The 26,540-nt window shown below is 48.5% G+C and overlaps 1 protein-coding gene across 1 annotated transcript; it reads right to left on the bottom strand.

Annotated features, from left to right (window-relative positions):
• Positions 1 to 1,473: 1,473 nt before the first annotated feature.
• Positions 1,474 to 26,092, bottom strand: GCNT4 (glucosaminyl (N-acetyl) transferase 4). Its single transcript, XM_004443976.3, has 3 exons — positions 25,706 to 26,092; positions 3,615 to 3,743; positions 1,474 to 3,532 (listed from the first exon to the last, which is right to left on the bottom strand). Exons 2-3 carry the CDS (start codon positions 3,617 to 3,619, stop codon positions 2,200 to 2,202), a joined length of 1,338 nt encoding a protein of 445 aa, XP_004444033.3. The 5' UTR covers positions 3,620 to 3,743; positions 25,706 to 26,092; the 3' UTR covers positions 1,474 to 2,199.
• Positions 26,093 to 26,540: the final 448 nt, after the last annotated feature.

Below are 26,540 nucleotides of genomic sequence, written 5' to 3'. Positions count from 1 at the left end.
AAATGGTTAAGTCTCATATGGGGTTGGTTCTGTTTGCCTTATAAGACTGCTCTCTGACATTTCAATAGTTTGTCCACATTTTCAAACCACTTCATAGACTATCTCAATTGATTCTCACAAAAAAGTGTGAGGAAGCCAGAACAGGTAACCAAGTGCTCACTTCAAATACCAGGAAAGGGGAGGCTCGTGGAGACCAAGGTGACCAAGGCTTGTCATGGTCACCGACTAGTGAGCAGTAAGGCTCTTATGCAGAACTTAGCTCTGCCCAACAGTTGCTTATCTTTAAGAACAGGGGCTTGGTAATAGTTGTTTCCTGAAGAATGAGGTAATCTGAAGGGGGTAGGGGAAAAAAAGAAAGAAAAATAAGTTCAAGAGAAGAAAAGGAGAGAAGTGGTCCCACTTGGCAGTTAGTATCATAAACTTTACAACAAGCAAGGTGCATTTCACACGTAGAACACAGACATTTAAAAAAATATTTAAATACTTCAGTCTTCCGAATAGTCTCACATTGGCGTCGATTACTACATCTTTACGTAGTCACTGAGGCTGACACTGAAATGTAACATCACCAAGAAATTTTTACATGAGTTTCACAATTTCCCAAGAGACATAAAAATGTTATAGCTTGTTCTCAGGACCCCACTCCTGTCCCATTTCACCTCTAGCACAAAAGACTTACATTAAAATATATGTATAGTTGACTCATTTGGTAGTTTTCTAAGCTGTAGGTTTTACAAAATATCTTTAATAAATATTCTTGCTACGTCCTTAAGAAAATTAGCTTTTTCTCTCTGGATTTAGGCTAGAAGATGATGCAAATAACTTAGAACTTCTATAATTTTAAATTTGGATTCCACTCAGATAGTTGCTGGAGAAAAAAATTTTTAAATAACCATAATAATTAATTTAGAAAGTTATTCTATTTCACACAACATTTTCAAGAAAATTTAGTGACTCTTAGCTTGATAGTTCCATAAAACAAAATTAGACTAATTCCATTGTAAAGAAACTTATGTATAATGATAATTTATGAACAGGAAGATGTAGGTTCAATGTTCTGGAATGTGACACTTCGAACTATTAGTTAGTTCTTTTTCTTCTTTTTTTTTTTGGTGAGGAAGATTGGCCCTGAGCCAACATCTGTGCCAATCTTCCTCTATTTTTTGTATGTGGGATGCCTCCACAACATGGCTTGATGAGTGGTGTGTAGGTCCGTGCCCAGGATCCGAACCTGAGAACTGAACCCGAGAACCCCAGGCTGCCAAGGCAGAGCCTGTGAACTTAACCACTACGCCATCGGGCTGGCCCCCAGTCAGTTCTTATTTTTAACCAGTAAACGTGTTTTAAAGAAACAGTTGAATTAAAAAGGAGGCCATTCACGACACCATTGTATAACGTGATGCAAAAGTCATAAATCTTTGTTCCTCTTCAGGCGCCATCTGTCCCAACCCCCTGCCCACCCCCTACCGCCTCCCTAACACTCATACACTATAAACGCCCCACCAACAGTCTCCCAACCCTGAATTGAACGAGTGAGGCACCGAAAGGTAAATTATGCTTTGGCAAGCAGGAAATTGGACAATTCTTGGAGCTTTTCTGAGGTAGTGGCGTCTCTCCTTCTCATATTCTGTCAGGAAAAGTCAAGGGAGCTGAATTAAGGGACGAGTGGAGTGTTGGTCACTGTACTTAAACGCTGTTCCAAAATGGCTAGGTTATATGGTAATATGATTACCCTACACTGCAAAACTTCTCCAGTAGAGTCCTGACTGTTATGTGGAGAATTTAAGATACTAGGTTGCTGTGTGATTAGGGTAAGCCACAGTTCCTTGAGGGAGGTCAATGTATAACTCATTAAAACTTGGATTTAATTCCTACACGTTTCTAAAAAAGTACCTGGCATACAGTAGGAGCTCAATAAATCTCTGATGACTAGCCGTTTAAGATCTCTGATTTAGCTCAGTGAGATTACAAGCAAAAACAAACATAAAAACACCCAACCAACTGCAGGCTAACTGTCACCCAAGGCTAGGTCCCTTTCCCTCGTGCATGGAATTGTAGACACCTTTCAGACTACGAGAAAGCTAAGCTCAAATGGTACTGGGCATGGTAGTGTACAACTCCATATTGACTCCATTCATCAGACAGCTTACTTCCATCATGATTTTATCACAACATGATTGTGGGATTTTTATCCATAAATCACTTTTCTGAAGACAAAGTGATCCACTCTCTCTGTTGTTCTTCAAGCTTTTCTGCCAAGCATTTAGTCAAGACAGGGTCCACCTTAGAATCAAATTTATTAGCAAACCAATGTCCATCTTTGATAAGCCACCTTAATTCTGCTGCTCCGTAGATACACACACTGCGGAGGTGAGAGCCAGTACACCTGGGATAGAAAAGGCCTTCATGATAATTCCATTTGACAAGGCGGGTCTTACTCTGCAGGTCAGATACATCCTGGGCTGACCTGGAAATCTCCCCAGGTATTCCTGGTACCCGAATTAAGGTGGCCCAAAAATGCTCATCAGGTGAGTATGTATCTTTAGACCAGGCAAAAAAGTCTTTAACGAGGGAGTTGTTGAAAATGTATTTAACAAATGCTCTACTTAAAACAAAATAAGCACTGCCAACAAATATCTCAATGTTATGAGGAGGGGCTTCCTTGGAGATGTTCGTCCTTACTGGAAGCTTCACATACTCATAAGGCACCTGTCTCAGTTCATGGCGGTATGTGAATCTTTCCATTTTACTTCGAGGGGGTTTCACCGTCTCTAACATGTTTGCTCCTTTGAGTTTCTTCAACTCTGACACTAATTCAAAGTTTGACTTCAAAGGAAAATCCTGCCCACACAGGTTGATAACGTATTTCCATTGAACTGAAGATTTGAGAAGGTCTGACAAGCAGTTTAAATCAGCTTGGAGTCTGGAAATGTGGGCATATTGCACAGTCTCTAACCTGGAAGCAATGAAGATATTGGAGAAGCACTTAGCTAAATTGTTCATGGCAACTTTGAAGGCCTCAGGTGACTTTCGGTCATAATGGATGCAGTAAATATTGTGCCGGTTGTATATCGTATGGATTAGCCTTTCAACCATAATGGCATCTTTGTGAACAACCAAAGAATAGGCTATTGGGAAGCTTTTCTCCTCCCCTGAAACAAGCTTTTGATGGTACCTTCTTAGGGTCTGATAAATGTCACAATCACTGGTCATTGCCACGACATCATCATCATCCAAGTCGATGATGTCTCTTCTTCTTATTTCCAGACTCTTGCCAATTTCCAAAGGCTCCTGTTCGTAGATACCTGAACAGTTAACTTCATACCCGGCTTCATCCTGCACATGGGTGTATCTGTTTCTTACAAAAGGCGAGGTACTTAGGGAGTACTCAACCAGGTAAATGCCCCTTTGAGGGAAAAGGAGTCTTCTCACGTTGAGAAGCTTCAATAAGGAGAATAGCCATAGGGTTAAAAACAGGATGAAAACTTTCTGCTGTAGGGGGTATTTAAAACAACATTTGAATGTCTTCATTCTGTAAGAGGAGAAAGGAATAATTCAGTTGAAATATTAAGAAAAAATTAGTTCAGTTCAACGAAAATCCGCTAGGTACCTACCTCATGGCAGGCAGAATGCTGGGCCCAGAGGTGAATAACACAAAGTTCTTGTTCTTGAGAGAATCCAGAAATAAGGACACGGAAATACGGAGAATGGTTGTATTTTGCGGTATTCTCTGTTAACTATACCTAATATTGAGAGGTGTTGGTTACCAAATAGAATGGAAAATAATGTAAACTCCTAAAATATAGGTATTAAGTATCTTAATTGTCTGCATTTCTGCTTAGCATATGTGCGGATGGAATGCTCAGGTTTGGGCAGAAGTCTAGAGAATTGAATGTCATCAAAAGATGCTTGGAGATCAAATGGCCCACCTGCAGCTAAAAGGAACATTCATTTCGATTCTACCTTCAGATCCTGATTAGATCTAGGTCTGAAGTCAGATGGGGAAAGCCCAGTGAATCCCACCGCTAGAGACTGAATGTTTGCGTCCCCCCCATATTCTCATGTTGAAACCTAATCCTTAATGTGATGGTATTAGGAGGTGGGGCTTTGGGAGGGTGATTAGGGTGGAGCTCTCACGAATGGGATGAGCGTTCTTATAAGAGAGACCCCAGTGGGCTGCCTCGCCCCGTCCACCATGTGAGGACACAGTGAGGAGACGGCCATCTATGAACCCAGATGCGGGCCTCACCAGGCACCAAATCTGCCTGTGCTTTGATCTTGGACTTCCCAGCCTGGGGAACTGGGAGAAATACATTTCTGTGGTTTATAAGCTACCCAGTCTATGGTACTTTGTGATAGCAGCCTGCACGGACTAAGACATCCACCTTCAGAATAAGAGCAGTGGGCAGACACCCAAAGGAGCTAAGCAGGTATTGACATTGTAAAATTTTGCACAGATATACAAATTTGGTAAACCTCACATTTCTCTTATTTTGTATTTTGTTAGCCCCCATTTCCTCACAGGGATTAGAAATTTAGCCCTTAGAATGAAAAGAACCTGACTGTCATTGAGAGTAGGGGTGTGTAGGGGGGAACTACCAGGGTGGGGGGAAGTTTGGTGTATCTGTCAGTTTTAAATGCTCCCACCCAGAAGAGCTCATGTTTGTGCAAAGAAGGTGTGTGCACAAGAAGGTTCCCTGCAGTGTTATTTGTTCAGACTAAAGAGTGAAAACCACTAAAACGTCCTTCGACGGGGCATTGATTAATTACACCCCCACTATGTGAAAAGCCTGAGACAAGTCTGCATGGGCCCATGTGGAACAATCTCCACGACATACTGTGAAACAGAAATAAGCAAATGCAGAACTGGGTACAGTGTGCTCACACGTGTGTCAAAAAATACTACATACACAGGAGTCTACACACACAGAGCATGTGCCGGCAAACTTCTTCATTCTCTGTCACAACTGCTCGCCTCGGCGGTTACAGTGGGAAAGCAGCCACAGATAACGTGTCAGTGATTGGCATGGCTGTGTGCCAATAACACTTTATTTACAAAAGCGGGCAGCTGGCTGGATCTGGCCCACAGGCTAGTATTTCCCGAAGGATGCTGTACAGACACAACACCGACACCTGGAACAGGAGAGCCTTTGCAGGGCGGGGTGGGAGAGGACTGAGGATTAGAGGCCTGGGTGGGAGGGGGATATACTCGTCACTGAGTATCCTTCCATACTATTTGAATTTTAAAAATGACTACATTGCGTTATCAGACAAAAACAGGCTACCCAAGGGAAGGGCAGAGTGTGCTTCTCTGGGAGCAGCAGGAAGGGGTCCAGGGAGTCCTCCCCCACGGCCTGAGGACAGGAGGGCTGGCCCAGCTCTTGGGCAGTTTCAAGGAGGTACAAATTCTGAGAACTCGAGAGGCCTGAGGAGCCTGCACACCATTTCCTAACACACCTCAATAAATTTTAAATGAGGACATAACCATTGTACCCAATCTCCTTAGAGAGAATTAGCAAGAAATTTGGACCTGATTTATTTTTGTAGGTTTCTTCTACATAGACCAAGTGAAAAGCTCTCTTGGGAATGACATGCCCTCATTCACCTTTACTTGAATCACTCTCCTTTAAAGAAGGACACCTTATTTATCAACAGTGAACTGTCCGCAGAATCTGTGTCCTCTCTGGCCACACCCCAGTCTCTCCTCTGTGAGTCTCCCCAAGGGTCCTGTTGTCAGGTCACCACTCACACTCTTCCTCGCTCTCTGGATTTCAGCCTCCACATACACACTGCCAACACCTTATCTCCAGCCCTCCCTTCTTGCCTAAGCTCCCAACATGAACATCCAATGGCTCGATGGACATCTCCACTAGATATCCTGCAGGCGCTCAGATGAGTCTATAACTGAACCTGACATCTTCCCCTCTCCCGCCTTTTCTTCTCCATTTATGGTGAGACCATCCACTCAATGACCCAAGCCAGAAACTTGAGAGCTACCAACTCTTCCATTTCCCTTACACCCACATCAACAAATCGCTTCACAAACACACCTCGAATCCATCCCTTCTTCTCCTTCCCCATTATCAGGTCCAGACCACATCTTTGCTGGGTCAAGGGAATCCCAATCCAGCTCATGGCTCTAGGCTCCTTGTCAGGTCAGCTTTCTGTTCCCCTGAACCAAACTGAATAGGTAGTGTTCCACCTGCTCGGGCTCAAGGCCAAGGTTCCTGCCCATTGTTACAGGGCCATGGGAAAACGGACTCCTGAAGCACCAGACAACACAAACTACCACCCCAGAAGCCTGAGCATGGGTCTAGAATTAGGTGTTGTGACAAAGAAGATTTAGAAGATTAATCAATCCCAAATCAATCAATCATCTATCCATCTATCTATCTATCCCATCATTGTCCTAATTCATGGTAATTAGGCATAAATAGGAAGCAACTTACATAAATGGCTAGAATGACTCTTACCCAAAGTAAATTTTTGCTTTTTCTTTTCTCATTGCATTGATCCATGGAATCTCTAATTAGCATCAATCGTTCCCCCTGACACCACAGTAGTAAAATGAAAAGATGTCACACTTCTTAAGAGGTTTACAAAGTCTTCCAGAGTCATCTTGTCATTTGTGACGTACCATTTAACTACCATCCTCACACAGAAAAAAGGCAAAGGCTGCCTCCCTGTCCTCTCACCCATTTCCAAGGTCTCCTCTGCCCCCAGGCTTCCTCTTCCCTTCCTGGGAAGGCCTGAAGCACACACTTCCTGACTCCAGCCTGCTGCCTGGAGAGTCTGAGTTGAGCCAGGAGGCCACGGCTGCCTGCCTAGAGGGGGAGGGTGGCAGGGCACCCAGGAAGGGAGAGGTGGCAGGCACACTGTCACAAGTCCTGTGGGAACCAGCTCTGGGTCCCCTGTTTGAGCTTTGCCAGCCAGGGACACGAGTTAATCTCAAAGGAAGAAGTGAGGGACTCGGGACAGCCCAGGTGCCTCGCTTTCACATCTTCCTTCCCACCTGGCATCTTTTGCAGGAGAGCTGTCTGTCCACCGCCAGCCTTTGACAGCAGGGGAAGCGAGCAGCCCTCCAGTGCCACCTGTCCCAAGTCAAAGTGAGGCCCCTTCACCTGCTCACCATGGCCAGACAGTCCCTTGATTGGAGGTGTTCCTTTTCCTGAGTTAGAAGTAACAGGGGTGAAGGTGCAAGCCCTCTGGTATGAATGGACTTTGTCCAGGCCTGCAAGGGCTGTGGACCTCTTCCCGGCTGGGTGAGAGGTAGCAGGTCATCCTCGGGCACCAAAGCCGGCAGGAGGCTGAGACCACACTTCTCACCCTCAGGTCCACTTTCCTGGGATGGAGCCTCTGCGGCACACCCACGCCCCTCCCAGCACCCCTCCCAGCCAGTTCTGCCCAGGGAACTACTGGAACTGCATAGCCCCAGGGACCAGGAGTTGCAGGGGGCAGAGGTGGGCCAGGAGCAGGTACCTGTCCACTGTGGCACGGCCTCCCTTCCCTGCTACCTGCAGTCCAGGCCTGCAAAACCCCACAGGCACCAGGTTTGGAGGGATGGGAAGGAGCTCCGGAGGCCTGACCAAGGTCTGAGCAGAGCTGGCTGGGCTCAGGCTGGCAGTAATGCTGGCCACAGGGTTCCTAGGAGCCAAGGCAGCAACGCCAGCTTCTGTAAACACCCCAGCTCGGCTCTTTCCCTCTTAAAGGCTCGTGGGCAGGAAGCAGGGAGGTGTTTTGCTGCCAGGAAGTAGTCTTATAATTACATTACAAATCATTTCTCACCCCTGAGAGAAGGGGTATTTCCCCTCCCACCTGCCCAGGCAAATGAGGAAGCCCGACCTGCTATGGAGTTTATCGCCACAGAGGCATAGGCTCCTGGTGACGACGGTAGAACTGAGAAGGAAACGATAGCCAGGTCTGATGGCTACGGCTGGGCTGCAATGAGGTCTATGTGGATAAGTCAATAAAAGCCCAACAAGGATGCTGAAAGAAACATTTTCCCCAAACCACCTTCTCTCTCCAGCCCTCCCAGGCACTGTTTACAGCCTGAAAGGAAACAGCAGGCCCACAGAGGTACACCCCAGCTAAGTGGCTCTAACTGCATTCAGGGCTGAATGACCACAGCCATTAGCAGCTATTCAACGAACTCTCCTTCATCAGCAATTTTAAAACCCAGGACAGTCAAAGAAGTACATGCTTCCTTACCCAGGGAAGGAAGGGGAATGGCTAATCACAAACTTTCCCCCAAAGTCTCGACATAAATTCAATATTAGAATTACGCCTGACTGCCTCCATGTAACGTTCTTTATTAATTTAATTAGCTCATTATTATTAAAGTAGAATCACTCAATAAGAGTTGTTACTTGGGGCACTGTTCTAAGAACTCCGTATGTAACAACTCAATCCCCCCACAGTTCGATGAGGTGGGGACTACCTTCATCCCTTTTACAAGTCAGGAAACTGAGGCACATGGAGATTAAGAAATTACCCCAGGTTACAGAGCTAGAAGGTGCAGTAGTTGGAACTTGCTCCAGAGACGAGCTCCTAACCCTCTAGGCAATACTGTCTCTAGGATATAAAGAAAAAAGACTCCAAATTTTCCACAACAGCTTTAGTCCTTGATTAAAATTTCTGATAACTGTTTTATCTAACCGCCCTAAAGCTGGAACAGAAATGAGCATGGAACCATGTTTGAAGTCCTGAGACTTGGCACCCCGTGTGAGGGATTATTGTGCAGAGCAGCCTGGAGGAAAGCTGGTGGGGGACACGCCGGTCCCGCAGCCAGAGGCCGGCCATCCACATGCCGATGAAGAGATCAGTCAGTCTCAGGCGACGGAATCCACGAGAAGAAAAGGACACTAGTTCATCCCAAGAAATTCTGCCATCAGTTACTCTTGTCTCATATCCTGTCACCGATTACTGACCGATTCACTTGTTCTTGTAGTGACCAGTGACACAATTTGGGCTCTCTGAGAATTACTAATTATTTTAGAAAACTTCCTGGGTGAAATCTCTCTCCACGTGGAGAATATTTCCTCTGCGGGCCACCTTTAAGTTCTTAAATTTTGCATAATTATAAGTCAGTCTGAAAAACAGGATTTGAAGAGTTTATTGATTTAGAAATGTCAGGATTTTGTTTCTTTTTAAAGTCTTACAAAGAAGAATCATTACTTAAGAACACTAATATAAAGATGAATTCACTAAAAAAAAGTCCTGATCTAGTTGAATAAGCTACAGTCCTTCCCCTGCAGCTCCTCGAATTCAATAACCCCATTGATTCCCTCTGATGACACGCTCATCACCAAACCCAGAGAAAGTTCTGGGGTGAGAGTAAGATGATGAGTCAGCCGAGATGAATTTCCTCAACACCCCCACACGCCCGAAGAGTCGGGCAAAGGTGCAGAAAGGCAAGTTCTGGCCCAGATGGCCTTTCGTTCTCACTGTCCTAGAGGGAAGATTGCAAAGGCAAATAATGGTCAGACAGGCAAATAATGGTGGTAAACAGTTGCTACGAAAAACACAAGCACAGGGAAATACAAACGGAGAACATGCAGTCCTCAAAGAAGAAGGGGTTATAGCCTCGAAAAGGAAAAGGTTTTCCATTCTCTGTTTATAAAAGTAAACACTTCCATTTAAAAAAAAATCAGACAGTCAAGTCTGAAGAGGAAAATAAAGCTCACCAGTAACCCACGATCTGGCAGTAACATTCTGCGGACAATGTGTCCTTCCAGACTGTTTTCAATAAACACACCTTTTTTGGCTTGTTTTTCAACAATAAGTCTCAGTATATGCACTGTCTTATCTGTTTCTTTCACTTCACAACATTCTGTGAACGAGTCCTTTTCTAAACTGGGTCTGTCAATTGTTAGAAAGTAAATGATTTCTAACTGTGGTCAACATACTTTTCCATAGGAAAAAACATTTAAATAATAGAATTTCCTTTTCCGGGACATATCCACCAAAGCTTAATTAACTCATAATTCTCGAAGAAGCCTGGAAGCAAAATCCTAAAACTGACAAGGATTTTAATGGGGACCAAGTCCAAATCCCTCCTTCTCTAAATGAGGAAATTCGGCCCAGCCGTCCCTTAGCATCGTTTCGTTCTTGGATGCCGTCAACAGTCTCCCCCACTACATACACGTTTGTACACCCCTGCTCCCCTCCAGGGACTGGACAGAACCAAGACCTCTGCTCCCCTTATCCAGGCCCCGCACGGTGCATTCAACCCAGCCTCGCTCCACTGCCCCTCAGCTGAGACTGTTCTGGCCAAAGTCAACACCAATGTTCTGGCCAAAGTCAACACCAATCTTCACGTTGCCAGTACGAGAAGACACGCACCTGTCCCTCCCTGATGGTTCCCGCTGAGCGCGAGCACCATTTACATTATCCTATTTATTCCGTTCAATAAACCTATGGGGTAGGTACTACCATTATCCCCATTTTTCAGATTAGGAAGCTGAGTCACAGAGGACAAATAGCTAGTACGTGGAGGAGCCAGAAGTTTCAACCACGGCCCAATTTCACAGCCTGTACTGTTGACCGCAATGCAAGGCTGCCTCTCCAAGCTCCTGGCAGGAGGAGAAGCCTGTTGGTTCTACATCCAGGATATCTCAAATCCACCCACCACTTTCCACTCCACAGGAACCACTCTAACCCCAGCCAGCATCAACTCACGCCTGCATATGAAACACTCTCTCACTAGCCTCCCTTGTTTCCCTCTAATCCGTTCTCTGTACTGTAGCCACAAGGATCTTCTCAACACCTAACTCAGACTCCTCTCCCTCCCCAGTCCCACGCCCTGCGCTAAAACCCTTCCCTGGGGTTTCACTGCACTTAGAATCAAATTAGAAATCCTTTCCCTGGCCACAAGGCCCAGCCAGTTCCTGTCCCTACCTTCCTCTCCAACTTCATCCTATTCTGCTCCTTTCCTTGCTCATTCAGCTCCAAGCAACACTAGCCTCCTAAAAGTTCCTAGAACACGACTCTCTTTCCTGCCTCAGACCTCTGCACTTGTGGGCCCCATGTTTAGACCACTCTTCCCTGGATCCTGGCCTGACTGGCCTCTCCCTGTCCCTCAAGCTGGAGGAGAAATATCCTTTCTCTGCATCCTCTCTGATCACCCTTCTCAACTCCCTCTCCTGCCTATCACACCCCTTGTTTTCTTCTCAGCACTTGTCACAGCAGCAGGGACTCTGCTGCCTTGTTTGCTATTTGTCTCCCTGCCAGGGCTTGTTCACGGTCTACCCCAGCCCCATACCTACCTGGCCCAGGACAAGCTGCCCAGCGGGGCAAAGTCAGAAGACCCGAGTCCTAGTCTGGGCTCTGCCATCAAGCCCTCCTCAAGTGACCCTGTGTTCAACGGGACTCCGGCTCTTCTGTCCCACAGTGCTGTTACAAAGGTCCTCTGACCTAAATGCATGTGAAAGGGCTACGGACACCAAACCAACTCTGGTACGCGGATGTTGGTCCCAGGACCTCTACCAGAGGAATGGTTTCTTGGGAAAACTGGGAAGAGTTAACATGTTGTGGTTTAGTTTTATTTTTCTAAAACAGTACGTGCATTTCTCCCATCATTCTACATTCTAATTATTACTTGCTTTTCACTACTTGACAACATTCTTTTTTGTTAATGTCCGCTGCATATATTGTACCTGAAGATGTACACCTGTCTCAGATTTTGAAAGACAGGAAGATAGTTACTCTAGTTCATCTTTAGAGTTTTTTCCCCAGTCTGCTCAATATTTTATGAAAGATTGAGAGCCAAAGAACACCTTTAAAACACATCCAAGAAGGGCAAACGCAAGTAGTTCTGTGCAGAGTTACGATCAGTTAAACAGCTGCTGGAACTCTATGCACTGCTGAAGCTATAAACCTTTCCTCTGAGTTCAGTATCTTAGGGCAATTCTCCTCCAGATAGTGCAAAACTGTAGCGACTCGTTCAGGCATCCCTGTTGGGCAAAGCCATACCTCGGGATCACATAACAAACGAGTGGACTAAGGACTCTGCGGTAATGTGAGCACACACACCCCACCCTCACACGGGGCCTCTGCCAGCGCCCAGCTGCTCAGATCACACGTCCAGTTAAAACCGTCTCAGCTCAGGGAAGCAGGACGCCCCTCATCCCAAGGGGCTGTGGTTGAGGCCCCCGCAGCACGTGTTCCAGCCTCAACTTCCTCTGCAGGCAGCGTGCTTCAGTTTACAAGCACAAAGACTGTGCTCACCACCTTCCTTAAACAAAGGTCTACCTTACCTGCAAGATTCGAGAATAGAAGCCTGAACGAAAACGCTGGGCATGAACATCAGTCTATCAACCACCTCTTTACATTCTAATTTTTCCACTAGCAACTTCACTGGAGTCTCTTGGGTTTGGGGAGATTTATGGGATCATTTAAGGTCACGTGGGAAACAAGCAACCCACATCAGGACATATTTACCAGATGGTGGTCCCTGAAGGTCAATGGAAATCTGGGCTGCAGCAACGGAGCAAAAAAAGTGCGGAGTGCATCGAGCTTTTTATAGTCACACCAATCAGGAGAGGGCCAACCTGATTCTGGGCTTTGTCGAATCTGGTCCATGGGACAAACACCGAAAGCTGACTGTGTAAGTTGTTGGGCAAAGCCACATGGCCACGAAGTCTTTAGCAGGAAGTCCCAAGGGCCAGAAATGACACTACTGAATGAAAAGTTATTTTGAAACAATTTGTGACCTCATCATGTTGCAAAACATTGAGTTTTCTATAGGAAAAAAAAAGGAACGGTGGATTCCAAAAATACTTATGCCCTCAAATTTTAGCTTGGACGGAAACAGCTTAAATCAAATGTTTCCTCCTTTAAAATAGGCGTTGATTAATGGACTCCATCGTTGCCTCCCAAGCTTTATAAACAGCAAGTTACAGTCCCATCTCAGATACACAATACACAACCGAAATATATTTTATGTTCTAAATTAAAAACCTTGGTTGGGAACATTTTGGCTTCTTTTTCTATGAAGAGGAAAAACTGAACTGAAAAACATTTATGTCGGGGCCGGCCCCGTGGCTTAGCCGTTAAGCGCGTGGGCTCCGCTGCTGGCGGCCCGGGTTCGGATCCTGGGCGCGCACCCACGCACCGCTTGTCCGGCCATGCTGAGGCCGCGTCCCACATACAGCAACTAGAAGGATGTGCAGCTATGACATACAACTATCTACTGGGGCTTTGCGGGGGGCGGGGAAAGGAGGAGGATTGGCAATAGATGTTAGCTCAGAGCCGGTCTTCCTCAGCAAAAAGGGGAGGATTAGCATGGATGTTAGCTCAGGGCTGATCTTCCTCACAAAAAAAAAAAAAAATTATGTCTATCTTTTTTTAAATGCATGTTTAGTGTACTAGAAACAAAGAAAAAAAAACTCACCCCACCCAAGGTCTACATGGTATGATTTCTTTTCCCCCAGAAATTTCTGGAAGCACTTATTTGGTATTATTTGGCTAACTCCATATTTTATACCAGCCAAAATTGATTCCTCAGAGGTTATGTAGCCTCTGAAGAGGTAGCTAACTCTGATTTCTACATGTGCATTTAAAGTAGAATCTCCAATGCCCGTAACTACGCCACGGAGGTGGCACAGGGATAAACAGATGTGAATCAAGGGCACCGACGGCAGAGAAGGCTGAAAGCCGGCCACACTCTCCATCAATGGGTTAGACACACCACCTTTAAATCATCAGAAGAGCTCCTTGACTTGTTTTCTGTGTTCTGCCGACGTGGCAGGGAGCTGAGCCGAAGACTTCAATATGCTTCTGCACTTCCCCCAAAAGATTCAAGACCAGCAACCCGGGCATGACCTCATCATTTAGTCGAGATCGATCGGTGTTTTTTGGTTTAAAATGTACGTATTGCCCCAAGAGCTCGTGTGCATACAGACACAATAAAGTTAAGACTTAGGAACTTAAAATTAAGTTAAAAGGGTGGAACAAATAAAATCTGCAGTGCTCAGGAAAACTCTGCCTAAACAGGAATTTGAAAAGCAGAGATTCATGTAAAATGTCTTTCCAAAAGTCATATCTAGAAATGACTCTAGGAAGCTCTCCAGTTGGCATGTCCTACAAGGATGCATTCTAGCAATGGTTTTAATTAAGATAACAGGTCTCAACATGTAGGTTTTATTTTAGGTTTATATAATAAAAAAGTAAAAAAGATTGTTTAGTTAAAAAATAAACAAATTTATATGACATCTAAGCATATAAATTTGTTTTATTATCTAAGCAAATTTATATGCCAACTGTATAGAATGCATAACTAAAAACCAGACTCTCCAGATTTTCAAATGGATTATGATGTTACAACCTAACAGTGTGGTACTGGTGCCAGAACAGACAGAGATCAGTGGGATGAAATTCGGAAACAGGCTTGGTAGGTAAGGATTTTATATACGGCTCCGGTAGAGATGGCCAGCCGCTTTCCAACATCTATCCTCCCTTTCTTCTTTACTAAGAGAACTGCTATATTGTTGGTGGCAGAAATATGCCCCTCTAAAAGCCTTTTTCTCCAGCCTCCATTGTAGGAGAGAGGTCAGTGAAATAAAATATGAGGTATCTGAGAAAGTTCTTTAAAGGAGTCTGATTCGGGGGGAGGTAGTATGCCATTTTGTTCTTTTTTTCCCTTTGTCCACTTTTCTACCTGGAACTCCGACATGATGGCTAGATTTGTAGCAGCCATCTTGGGACCATGAAGAACAGGCCAAGAGAATATCAGCGATCTCAGCCCCCGAAATCCCCAAACCACTGAACCAGCAGCAGCAAATGACCCCGTGCATTCTTATTATAGAGAAAAATAAGCCCTTAAATGTTTAAGCAACTTTGCAAAGATGTACTTTGAAAGATGACCATTTGAAAAGGGTAATGCTTAAGAGGTACACATGCACACAGACAAGCAAAATTAAGCTTAAATTTAAACAGGTTGAAATGTCTACTTGTACAAGAGTACAAGTATACAGCCAAGCCCAAAATTACGTGTCTCTGATGATGCTGAACTTCTTACCCGTCTGTATTTGGAGGCGGCTGGAGGCTTTAGGTAAACACCTGGAGGACGCGGACATGAGCTGTGCAGCCTGCTCGCCATACCTCAGGCAAGCACCTCTCAGCTTCGGGCAAACCCCCTCCTGTGTGGTTCCAGCCGCAAGCACAGCGTAGGCCACAGACTTCCTGCAGGCCACCATGCAGGTGCTGCCTTCTCGAGAGCTTGTGTTGCAAGAAGCTTGTTACACGTCAAGAAAAAGATATCAGCACCGTGTGGGGTAAAGCATGTTGAGTAGTTCTGAGCCACTCTTGTCCCTCCCCTACCTGCCTGACCCCATTCCTCTCCTTCCTGCCCCACACCTGACTCCTCCATCCCACCCTCCCGCCTCACCTTGGGGTACAACATAAGGTTTGGAACGTAAAGCCAGTGGTTCTGAATTGAAGTCCTGACTGCACTAACGAGCTGTGGAGAAGTCAGTCAGCCCTCGGCCTCCTCGTCTGTGAAAAGGGCCTCGGGCACTGGCTCACGTGGATGCTGTGCAGACTAACTGAGCTCACGCACCGGTCCGTGCTGGCAGGAGAGGCAGACTGCACACGGGGTGCCTGAGGTGAGGGGTCACAAACATTTAACCCAGCCCCAGCCAGAGGGGGAGCCCCGCGTATCACAGACCAGGGGCTGCTCTGCAAACAAGGGCTGGCTTCATCCTCAGCACGCCGCAGAGACCACCCCCCAGAGCAATAGCAGGGTCGCCCTCGGGCCGGACGGTGCCGAAGCCTCGTCAAAGGCGTCCACGTCCTCACGGTCGAGGAAAGGCGTCCACGTCCTCACGGTCGAGGAGGCATCAGGCGGGTGCCCACTGTACTGTTCTTACAACTTTTCTGAAGGTGTGAAATTTATCAAAATAAAAAGTTGTTTTTTTAAAAAAAGGAGGAGTCCTCGGGGTAACCAGGAGACGACGGGACTAAAAGCCTTTGAAAGTCCCTGCCTCATATCAGGACGCAGGCGATCCTTTTTCAATAGCACAGTTTTAAACATCCTTTTAAGTCTGGTGTCACTGCTGTCTTCTCTCTGTATCTATACTTTCCAAGTATTACCTGGTTCACTTCTCTGTTATAAAAATAATTTCCCTTTTGTTGTTCCATATTTATGAATTAGTTGATGATCATAAAGATATTCTTTTTTTCTATTATTTTATTGTGGTAAAATATATATAACATAAAATTTACCATTTTAACCAATTTTAAGTGTACCGTTGTGTGGCATTTAAGTACATTCACACTGTTGTGCGACCATCACCACCTCCATCCACAGAACTTTCCATCTTCCCCAACTGAAACTCTGTACCGATTACACACTAACTCTCCGTCCCCCCTCCCCCCACCCCTGGCACCCACCCTTCTGCCTTCTCTTCCCCTCTGACTCCTCTAGGAACCTCGTATCAGAGGAATCAGCCAGTGTTTGTCCTTTCGTGACTGGCTCATTTCACTTAACATAACGTCTTCAAGTTTATCCATGTTGTAGCATGTGTCAAAATTTTCTTCCTTTTAAAGTTGAAAATATGTTGAAAAATAAGCTGTATATATGTATGAGCACCACATTTTGTTCATCCACTCCTCTGTCGATGGACACCTGCCTTGTTTCCACCCTTTAGCTCCTGTGCATAATGCTGCTGTCGACTGAAACGACGAGTTGGCTAAAGGTTATGTGGCGTTTATTCAAATAATCAAGGGAGGAACTCCAGCCCCAGGAGAGAGTCCGACAGAGGATTCTGAGGAAGTGCTCCGAGGTCTACAGATCTGAGTGCAGTTTATGTCCTTTTTCTTAACAAAGCAGTGTATGTGCAGACAAAGAGCTTACACATCTAACATTCATACACTGTAAAGACAGCAGAACAAGAGCTTTCTGTTTACACATCAAACAAGGCTTGTAACGTTGGTATTACCTATGTGTGGAGGGAGGCAAGGACTAGGGTGGTTATTTTTCCCTCAATCTCTAAGAAATGCAGCTGGGAAATGTGAGAACAAGGTATGCTTGATCTTCTGTTGTGTCCAGCTGGGGCCTTCAGTCACGAAGGATGGGGTTGCAACGTCATTCTTACAAGAGCTTGGGAGGCCTGCACGGCTGCTTCACAGGACAGCGTGGATTCTGTACCAACTTGAAGCCTATGCAGCTCACTCGCTGGATTGCCCTGTTAGACCAGGGAGAGAGGGCCCAAAAGTTCGGATATACAAACATGTGTTCACGTCCCTGCTTTCACTTCTTTTGGGTATCTGTCTTATATACACCTTTATTCTTATATATCCTATTTCTATCCACCTTTAATTGGTTGCTGGCGCACCCAGCAACCATTCACTGTGTGCCTACCATGTGCCAGGTGGGCACTGTTAGATTCTGGAGAGACACAACTAGAAACGGCGCTGCCTGGAGGAATCAGAAATCCTAGTGAGGTCCTGGGTGACCTGACAACGAAATCCAGGAAATCCCAGTTATTTTGTTATATTTGAATTTTAGTGCATAGAGATAACTTCCAGAAGAGAGAAATTACTAGCTGGCATTTGGAAACGCTCCTTGTATTCAGGGATTTTCTCGCCATAGTGCTGATTTTATGCTGCTCCTTTCTCAGGATCTCTCCTCTGGTTCGCCATCCCTTCCTTCAGCTCCACAATCTCCACATCATGCTATTTCTATTTTTTCACGATCTAGGCTTTGCAGCTTAATTTGTGCCCACCCTGCACGTCATTCCACTTCCCTCTCCCGCCCCATCGGGTACTACGTCTCTCTGACTCTGCCTGCCTGAGAGTAGGGCAGGGCGCTTGCTGGAAAGCCTAAGGGAAGAGAGAACCCAGTGGAAGATGACGGCTGGCAGAGAGCCCCTCCTTGCTGCACCCAGGTGGAATGTGGGGCTGCCACAGGGACGCAGAGGAGCAGAAGGAAGAGGAAAGGAACACTGGCCAGTACAGGAGCTGTGCTGGGTCTTGTTCCTCCTGGTCCTGGGCACAACTGCCCACCTTCTGCTGCAGTCTGAACCAGCTGCTCCGTCACGGGCTGTCCGGACCTGTAGATGACCAGGAGAAAAGCCAGGGTCCGCGGGGCCCTTAGAAACAGGTTGGACCTATTCGAGAGCAGGCAGGCCGACTGCCTGAGTCTGAGCACAGCCGGAAGCCCTCCTCCAGAGGGACAACCTCGCCTATTTCGCCCTTCACTGAATGAGAAAACCAAGAGGGGCAGAGGGAGAACGAAAGCAGGCCAAGAGCTGGCAGTGCAGTGTTCCTGAAGACGTACTTGAGATTCCAGAGAACTCCATTAACACCAGGCATTGTTTTTCTCACCGTGGTAAGGGGGAACCTCATGTCGGAAGAGGCGTGGTAGCATCCTGGAGGAGGAAAGCAGGCTTGGATTTTATGGAGAGTTTTGCAGTTTGGTTTAAGGCTGGTCTTTCACTGCAGGGGGAGGGAGGAGGGCGAGGGCTTGAGGAGGACTGGATAAGGATCATTAAGGGCGTAGCAGTGTAGGATTCCAGGCACTTTTTCATGCTCTAGCAACCATGGCTAAAAGCATTCTCGCCATAAAGCTGTTTTGCTTTTTGCCTTTTTAAACTTTTGTGTGCATTTATATTGTCTAATTGTACTCTTTTAAGAATCATGTATGAGCAAAAGTTTACATTTTTTAAAGAAATTAAATGACTCAAGTCTCTTGGCTAAATGTAGACTTGAGCACAAACCCTTTAGTTCTAGAGCAGGGGAGAGGTGAGAGCGAAGCAAGAGAAACGACGAGGCACAAGTGTTGCTTCCTATTATTTTAAACTTTCTGAATTCATCTTCGTCTGACCATAAATAAGCTGAGAGTTACTTCTGTGTCACCTACAAAAATAAATAAGCTGATGGTATAAACAAAACAGCAACAGGGAAGCAATCATCAGAGCCAAACAGCTCCTGACGACGGGCCATAGAGACCGAACTGTGAGAGACATGGAGGATGGAGTCAGAAAACACGGCCTCGTACGGAGAAACTTCGTGAGGGAGCACTTCAGGACAGCAGTAATTTCCATGCAAAGAGTGATAGGACTGATGACAATTCTTCTTCTGACGTTCACCCCACAAGGATTGCAAAAGATGCCAAGTTCTTCAGCCTCATTAACTGTGAGGAGGGCCTCTAACAAGGATACTCATATTGTTATTAATTCCTTGGGCCAGACATCAGCAGCCAAATCGGCAGAGGACGCAAAGGTTTCTAAGAAAAAGGACAGATATAGGACCCAAACAGATTTGGACAGACTTGGATCTAGTAGGATAAAATTTAACAGAGATAAACGCAGAGACTAACACTCAGGTCCCAGAAATTCACTGCGCTGGTCCCAGATGGAGAACCGTGGTGTGCGAGGAGCACCTGTGGAGAACAGCGCGGTGTTTCGGCTGACTGCAGGTGTGGGAGGAGTCACACTTTGGTATGCGACTGCCAAACGATGGAAAAAAAAGGCAGCAACACCAAACCAAAAACCAAACCAGTGTGGTCCTGGGCAGTGTGAGAACCACAGAGCTGCAGAACGTGAGAGCCCGAGGGATCTCAGTGCATCTTCCACGAGTTTAGACCTGGGGACGGAGGCAGGGATGAGTCCGGGTTGGGGCACCACCCTTGCCGAGGATACCGACTGACGGAAGATAAGTAGCGCAGTGAGACGCTAGTGACCACAAGAGGGAAATGGGGAAACGAAGGTTAAGACCAAAGAAGCGAGAATTTAAGAGGAATGAAGGCTAGCTCCAAGGATTAAAACACAGGTGCTGGGCCCCGTCCCCAGAAGTTCTGATTTAGCATATCTGGTGGTCTCAGAATGTGCATTCCTAACGAGTACCCAGGTGATACTGACGTGGCTGGTCCAGGGGCCACACTTTGAGAATTACTGCTCCAAGTAACAAAAGCATAGGTTTTGTTTTTTTAATACATGTATTTCTAAGATTTTACTAAGTCAAAATGGCCCATTTCCCAGTAAGTCCAAATTAGGGAGAACTTATTGGTTTTAAAACCCCACGCATTTCTCTTCAAGATTATGCTCTTTTTAAAATTTCACATTGCTTAGCAGAAGTTCCACCGTCACTTTTTGACGCTGGGTGTTTTGCGTTAGTTCAGCTTCACAAAGCAGACTTCTGTTTCTGCTTCTGCTTATGTTCCGGCATTTTATGTAACAGGCAGTTTCCCTCTGGTCTTCCTCCACTTTCCCTGTATCTTTCTATTATGTTCAGCAGATCAAGCTTCATTACACATGAAAGCGTGACCTGCTTTTATCAAATGCTGTCTGGCTTCCCACATCTTCTAAAATGGTAAACACTGATCTAACCCTTTCCCCAAAAGCCCACACTGAGCCCACTGTGCCCAGGGGCCCATTAGGTTTTGAAGCAGCTGCATTCAATTCCTGATTAATTTTATTTGACTTCATATACTTGAAGCTTCAGCCTTTAGATCCCACTAGGAAAATTACCAGCATATGGAAATGCATATAAAATGACATGCAAAGCAATGCAAATTAATACACAACATACACCTCTAAATTGCTTGGGAAAACTCTGTAAGCCTCAACATTGATATCATCTGCTTTGCTTCTCTACACTACGGCAAGCAGCGACCAGTTCCTTTTATTACAGTTAATTTCATACAGTATCCAGCCCCCGACACTTGTCGACATGCTAAGTGAAAAGCGCCTCTGCCTGTGAGTCAAGCAAACGGGATCCTAACTCTACCACTGTTTGGCTCTATGGCCTTGGACAGGTTCTCAAAATTCTCTGGTTCTCAGATCCTACATCTGGAAATGATGAAAATGACATCATTGTAATAAACCCACCAGCGCTAAGGCTTACAGAGCACTCACTATCTGCCAGGCACAATGCACACATGCACACATTTTGTATACACTGATGTGCACATCTACACATTGTGCATACGTGACACATACATGCATACATTGTGCATACACGATGTACACATGCATACCTTGTGCATACACGATGCACACACGCATACCTTGTGAAGACACGATGCACAAATACATGATGGACACATCCATACTTTGTGCATACATGATGCACACATGCATACCATGTGAACGTATGATGCACACACCCACACCTTGTGCACACATGATGCACACATGCACACATTGTGCATACATGATGCATACATTGTGTATATACGATGAGCACATCCATACCTTGGGAATACATGATGCACACATGCAAACCTCACAACAGCCCACAAGGAGGTCCCATAAAGCACGTACTCCTTAGGTGTTTTCAGACCAGGAAACAAAGGTGGAAAGGTCGGGAAACTTTTGCAAGGTATATCATAAGCTAGGGAGTGGCAGGGCCAGAACCAAGGCCTCCGAAGTGGCCTTACTGTAGGGGCCACTCTTAGCCACGCTGCAGCTCTGTTGCATGATTTCTATCTATATTTCTCCTCAACATTAAATGTGCAGGATCTGCGAAGTAAACATTCAAATTTCACAGTCATACGTGCTTCAAAATATTGCTTCTGTAAGATGTTGATAGTTTATGTTATATGAGTTGGATATCAAAATCACAATATCAAAAGCACAATCAGACTGTTTTTTACCCAACACTCCAAGAGTGGGAGGGGAGCTCCAGAGGTCCTGTATGTTCAACCTCTCCTCCCAACTCGCTCCATCCCACTCATGTACAAATCTGGGTGAGGCTCTCTCATCTGACAAACACCATCCCTCTGTCCCACCGCTCACCTGAAGAGCCGCTTCCAGGGAGTTGAGTGTGGCAGCCACTGCCAGTCCTCAGCCTCCCAGTGTGGGCGTGTGCACACACACCCACGCACACACAGACGCGCACCATGCAGGGTGCTCACTCCCACTTGGGCCTCGGTGGAGACCCAGCACCGCCCTGGTTTTTCTCCCGCCTCTCTCCATGAAGACAGGGGCTCTGTTCCAGGTCTACACCCCTCTCTGCATCTGCCCCAGGCTTTACACAGCACCCCAATACAGAGCCCCCCAGCTTCTCTGGAGGGCCAGCCAGGGTCTGCTCTATCCGGCCACTTGTTAAGTACTTCCACTCTGGAGCCTGGAGAGCAGCTCAGACTCAACCAAACGAAACCTGTCTTTCCTCCTGGAACCTGCCCCTCCTGCAACGTCCCCTCTCCTGTGAACGGCAGGCAGCACCATCTTCAAGTGCTCAGGCCCAAATGTAGGGGGAGTCACCTGCACACCCAGCACAAAACCAGTCACCAAGTCACTCAGAGTCTGCCGGAATCCAACCACTGCGTCATCCCCGCCGCCACGACCTTCGCCCAGCCCGCCAGGCCACCCGGACCCGCGGAAGCAGCCCCGTTTACACTAGGGGCTCCTCAGATCCATTCTCCACACAGCAACCAGACTTTTGTTTTGTTCTGAATCTAAGTCTCACCAGGATACTTTCAGCATGAAACTGCCCTGAGGATGAACCCCACACAGTGGCCCCAGTCCTGGTATCACGTGGCCCGGGTCCCTGCTCGCCTCACCTGGTGCCGGTCCCCCTCAGGTCCCCCCAGCGCTCTCCTGTCCTTGAACTCTCTCTGCTCTCCCAGGGCACACCACTCCCTGGGGTGAGAACGCACCCCCCGCTTTCTCCTTCTCCGCCCTCCACTCTGTTGGGGCAGCTCTAACTCATCTGCAGGTCCACCATAAATCTCCCCAAGAAGGCCTCCTGCGTCTACCACATGTGGGCTCCTACAGCACCCAGGACAGGCCTGGTACACAGTAAGTGCTCAATAAATGTGGACTGCTGAACTGACTTTTCAACCTTGCATCACACAATCTTACTGTCTTACTGCTTTCTTCCTGCCTTCCAGCCTAAGAAGGAAATCCTTTGAAGCTGACAGTTTTACTTCTAGTATGTGGTGCCATGATAAGCCCCAGGTCACCAAGTCACACTCACAACACCAGAGGCCCCTAATGTTGGTGATTCTCAAGGGAGAGAGCAGAAACTGCGCACTGCCACATACAGTGTCTACCCCTCCCCCTCCAATGACCTGAGTTCACTCAAAGTCAATACACCGGGGCCGCCCGGTGGCTTAGCGATTAAGTGCGCACCCCCGCCGCTGGCGGCCTGGGGCTCGGATCCCGGGCGCGCACCGACACACCGCTTTTCCGGCCTCAGGCCTCGTCCCACATACAGCAACTAGAAGGATACAGCTACCGACTGGGGCTTTGGGGGAAAAAAAATAAATAAATAAAATTATTAAAAAAAAAAAAAAGACTCTTCTAAAAAAAAAAAAGTCAATACTCTGTCCTGCCGGTACTTAGCGCTGTACGACAGGTTGGCCATCAAGTGCCAACTTTGATTTATTGCCCAGTTATGTCATTCACCCCTAGCTACCTCTGTGCAGACCACGTAGCACTTAGCAAATCACTATAAACTTTGTCCCTCAAAGGAAAGAATACAAGCAGTAAATAGGTAACTTCTCCCCCACTCCCACAGGAAACTCCCCTGTAGACTTCCCCGGGGACATTCAGTGCCGCAGGACCCGATTCGTTGGCTACTGTTTCTCTGCAGCTACAAATAAGAGAGGATTCAACAGCATCTTAATTGTCATTTCTCACACAGAACTGGATCCTAGGAAAGTGCAACACAGGAACTGCTCTCTGCAATAATTCACTCACTTTTAAAGATTTTACTTCAAGCCACTACCAACAAAAGCCGTCAAAGGGACAGTTAGGTTCTAGAAAGTCTTGGACAGTTAGGTGGTTTAATAAGAAGGGCATGCTTTATGCACGTAGGATCGAAAGGGGTGCCTTCCACGTCTACCAACGCACAGGGACACCTGAACACTACCCCCAACTCCCTTAGTCTTCTGCTTTGTTGCTTTTCAATTTTAAGGACGAGAAGAGAAGAGACACCGCCTCCGGGTATCACCACCTCTCCGCCGGCCCAGCAAGGGGACGACACACAAGTTTCCCCGCGGCAGACAACGACGGAAACCTCCCCCGCGCCGGAAAGCGGGCGATTTATAAACCAGTGCCCACCCACTCGCACCGAGAGCCTCGGGGAAGGCGGCAAACGACCGAGGCTACACCGCTCGGCTCGGATCCCGGAGGCTCGCAGCGCGCCGGGGACGATCCCGGCCAGCTCTGCGGCACGAAAACCTGACCTTAAAAAGCGCAGAAGCTCGTCCCTGCGGAGGGCGCGGCCGCAGGTCCGTCCGGCAGCGGCCGATCCCCAACTATTACGAGACCCCCCACTTGTCCCAACGGAGAAGCCACGGCGGCGGCAGCCGGTCCCAGGGCCGCGTCCCTCTCCCGCCCGCCCGCCTCCAGGACCCGGTCTCGGGCGCGTGGCCCGCGGAGAGGCTGGCGGGTGGTCCGGAGGAGCCGGCGTCGGGCCCCGCCCCTCGGCGCCCCCAACCTGGGCGGGGCCAGGGGGCCCTGGGCCCCGCAGGACCCTCGCCCCAGGAGAGTCCCGCGAAACCCTGGCGCGGACGCGCGGCGACTCCCGGTACCCCGCCCTGCTCTGCCCGGGAGCCCGGGACGCGGGCGCCGCTCCGCGTCGGCAGGACACCCTGAGGGACACCCGCGCCGCCCTCCTTCCCAGCGCGGGCCTCAGGGAACTTTTCAGCGTCTAGACGCCGCGCGGGGCCCCCAAGTTGTGGCGTGCGCTCGGCGCACGGCGGGGTCCCCCCCTGGCCCCCGACTCCGTGCGCGCCCGCCGGTGCCCGTGCCGACCCCTCCGGACACCGCAGGCCCGGGGCGCGCAGCCAGGCTCCCCGGGCCCACGCCCCCGCCTCCCCGCGAGGACCCGGCGCCCGAGTTTCCCCGGCGGGAAAGTGCAAGTCGCCAGGAGGAGAGGGTCCCGGCGTCCCGGCCACCCTGCGCTGGCAAAGGAGCCCCGCGCGTCCCCGCACCGGCCCCGGGTGTCCCCGCCGGCCTGCGTGGCCAAGTCGACTTACGAGAGGGATGGGGGAGCCCCGAGCGCGGGGTCCCGCGGCTGCAGAGGCCGCCCCGGCGGAGCCGCGAGCTGCGCCCCACCTCCGGCCCCTCAGTGGCAGCGGCCGGCTCCCGCCTCCTCCGGCTCCTTCGCCACCTCTGCGCGCGCCCTGCGAGGAGTTGCGCTCCCTCGGCCGGGGGTGGGAGAGCGCCGAGCGCCCCGTGACGTGGAGGAGCGAGGAGGAGCGCCGCCGCCGCGCGCCCGCAGAGGGAGCTCCCCGCTCCTGCGCGCCGGGGTCCCGCGCGGAGCGGGGGACACAGTCCCGAGGCGCGCGGCGCGCCCCGCTCCCGCCGAGCTGCGCGGCTTTCCGCCGTGCCCTGAGCGTCATCCAGGTTCGGTTCCCTCCCTGCATTCAATAGACAAGAAGTCCGAGGTCTGGAGAGCTAAGCGACTTGCCTGAAGTCGCTCCGAGGGCGGTGACAAAGCAAACTCACCTCTGCGACTCGTCGCTTCCCCCCCAAGGCCGGGCACTGCAAAGCTCCGGCCCCGCACGATGGCCCGCTGTCTTCGGTAAGACAGTGCCCCACGCAGCCTGGAGAAATATCTAGGAGCAGCGTGGGAAGGTGGAGCGTTATGCCCGATAAATAGGGTACAAAGTTGTTTTCCAATCAATGCCCACGTTGATTGAAAGGCTTCCTCTTTACCCTCGAGCGGGGGTGAGGGTGGTGGGCCGTGCGGCGCGGTATCCGGCCCCACTCCTGCTCACCCAATAATTGCAGGAAAGCAAGCACACACTTACTCAACCAACTGGGCAACATCCAGACCTGGGCTTCGTAGCGGGCTCTTGTGACTATGCCAACTTGTGCGGCGGATGCTCTCCACTGGGCTTGCCCTTCCGGCCCTTCCAGACGTCTGCGGTGGCGCTCCACGGCCTTTCGGGGCCAGAGGCTCCCGGGGCCTGCTTTACAGGGCACGGAGCGCTCCAGGGTAGTCACTCCCAGCTGGTCTCTTCCTTCCTTCCTCGGTCAGTCTGTGTGGCCTGAGGGGCTGCTGTCTGCCTGGTCGGTCGATGCGGAGCCGGGCAGGACAGAGTAGAACCGGTTAGGCCCTGAGACCCAGTGAATGCCAAAGAGAGGGTGCCACATGGGACCCCATATCCTTTACTCCCAGGACCTAGAGTCTGTCCAGAGGAGTAGAGACTCAGACGATGCTGCCTTTAAAAAGATTCCCTGTGCTGCGGGAGCAAGTACTTCAATATCCATTTTGCAGACTTATTTTCAAGCAAATGGCCATCTTTGCACTCATCTCCTTCTCCCCAGGGGGATCCTCTTTCTGGAAGAGTCATTAAAGGTCGCATAATTCACCCTTCTGGTCTCCCTCATCTGCACTTGGTGGTGTTGATGATAAAAACAACTAAGGGTTTTATTATCCACCTTGGGCGCTGTTCTAAGCAATTTATGCAGATCACCTCTTTCAATCCTCACAACCTTGTGAGGGAGGTGCGTTTCTAGTCAGATTTTACGGAAAAAGAGAGAGAGGCAAGTGAGGTGAAATAACTTGCCAGCAAGCGGCAGAGCCAGAACTCCGACCCAGGTGGTCTGTCCCTGTGTCCATGCTGTTGACAACTGAGGAAA

This window comes from Ceratotherium simum, chromosome 4, assembly GCF_057802395.1.
Source record: "Ceratotherium simum simum isolate JZ-2026a chromosome 4, ASM5780239v1, whole genome shotgun sequence".
NCBI lineage: Eukaryota > Metazoa > Chordata > Mammalia > Perissodactyla > Rhinocerotidae > Ceratotherium > Ceratotherium simum.
This window is presented reverse-complemented; position numbering and strand designations above follow the sequence as displayed.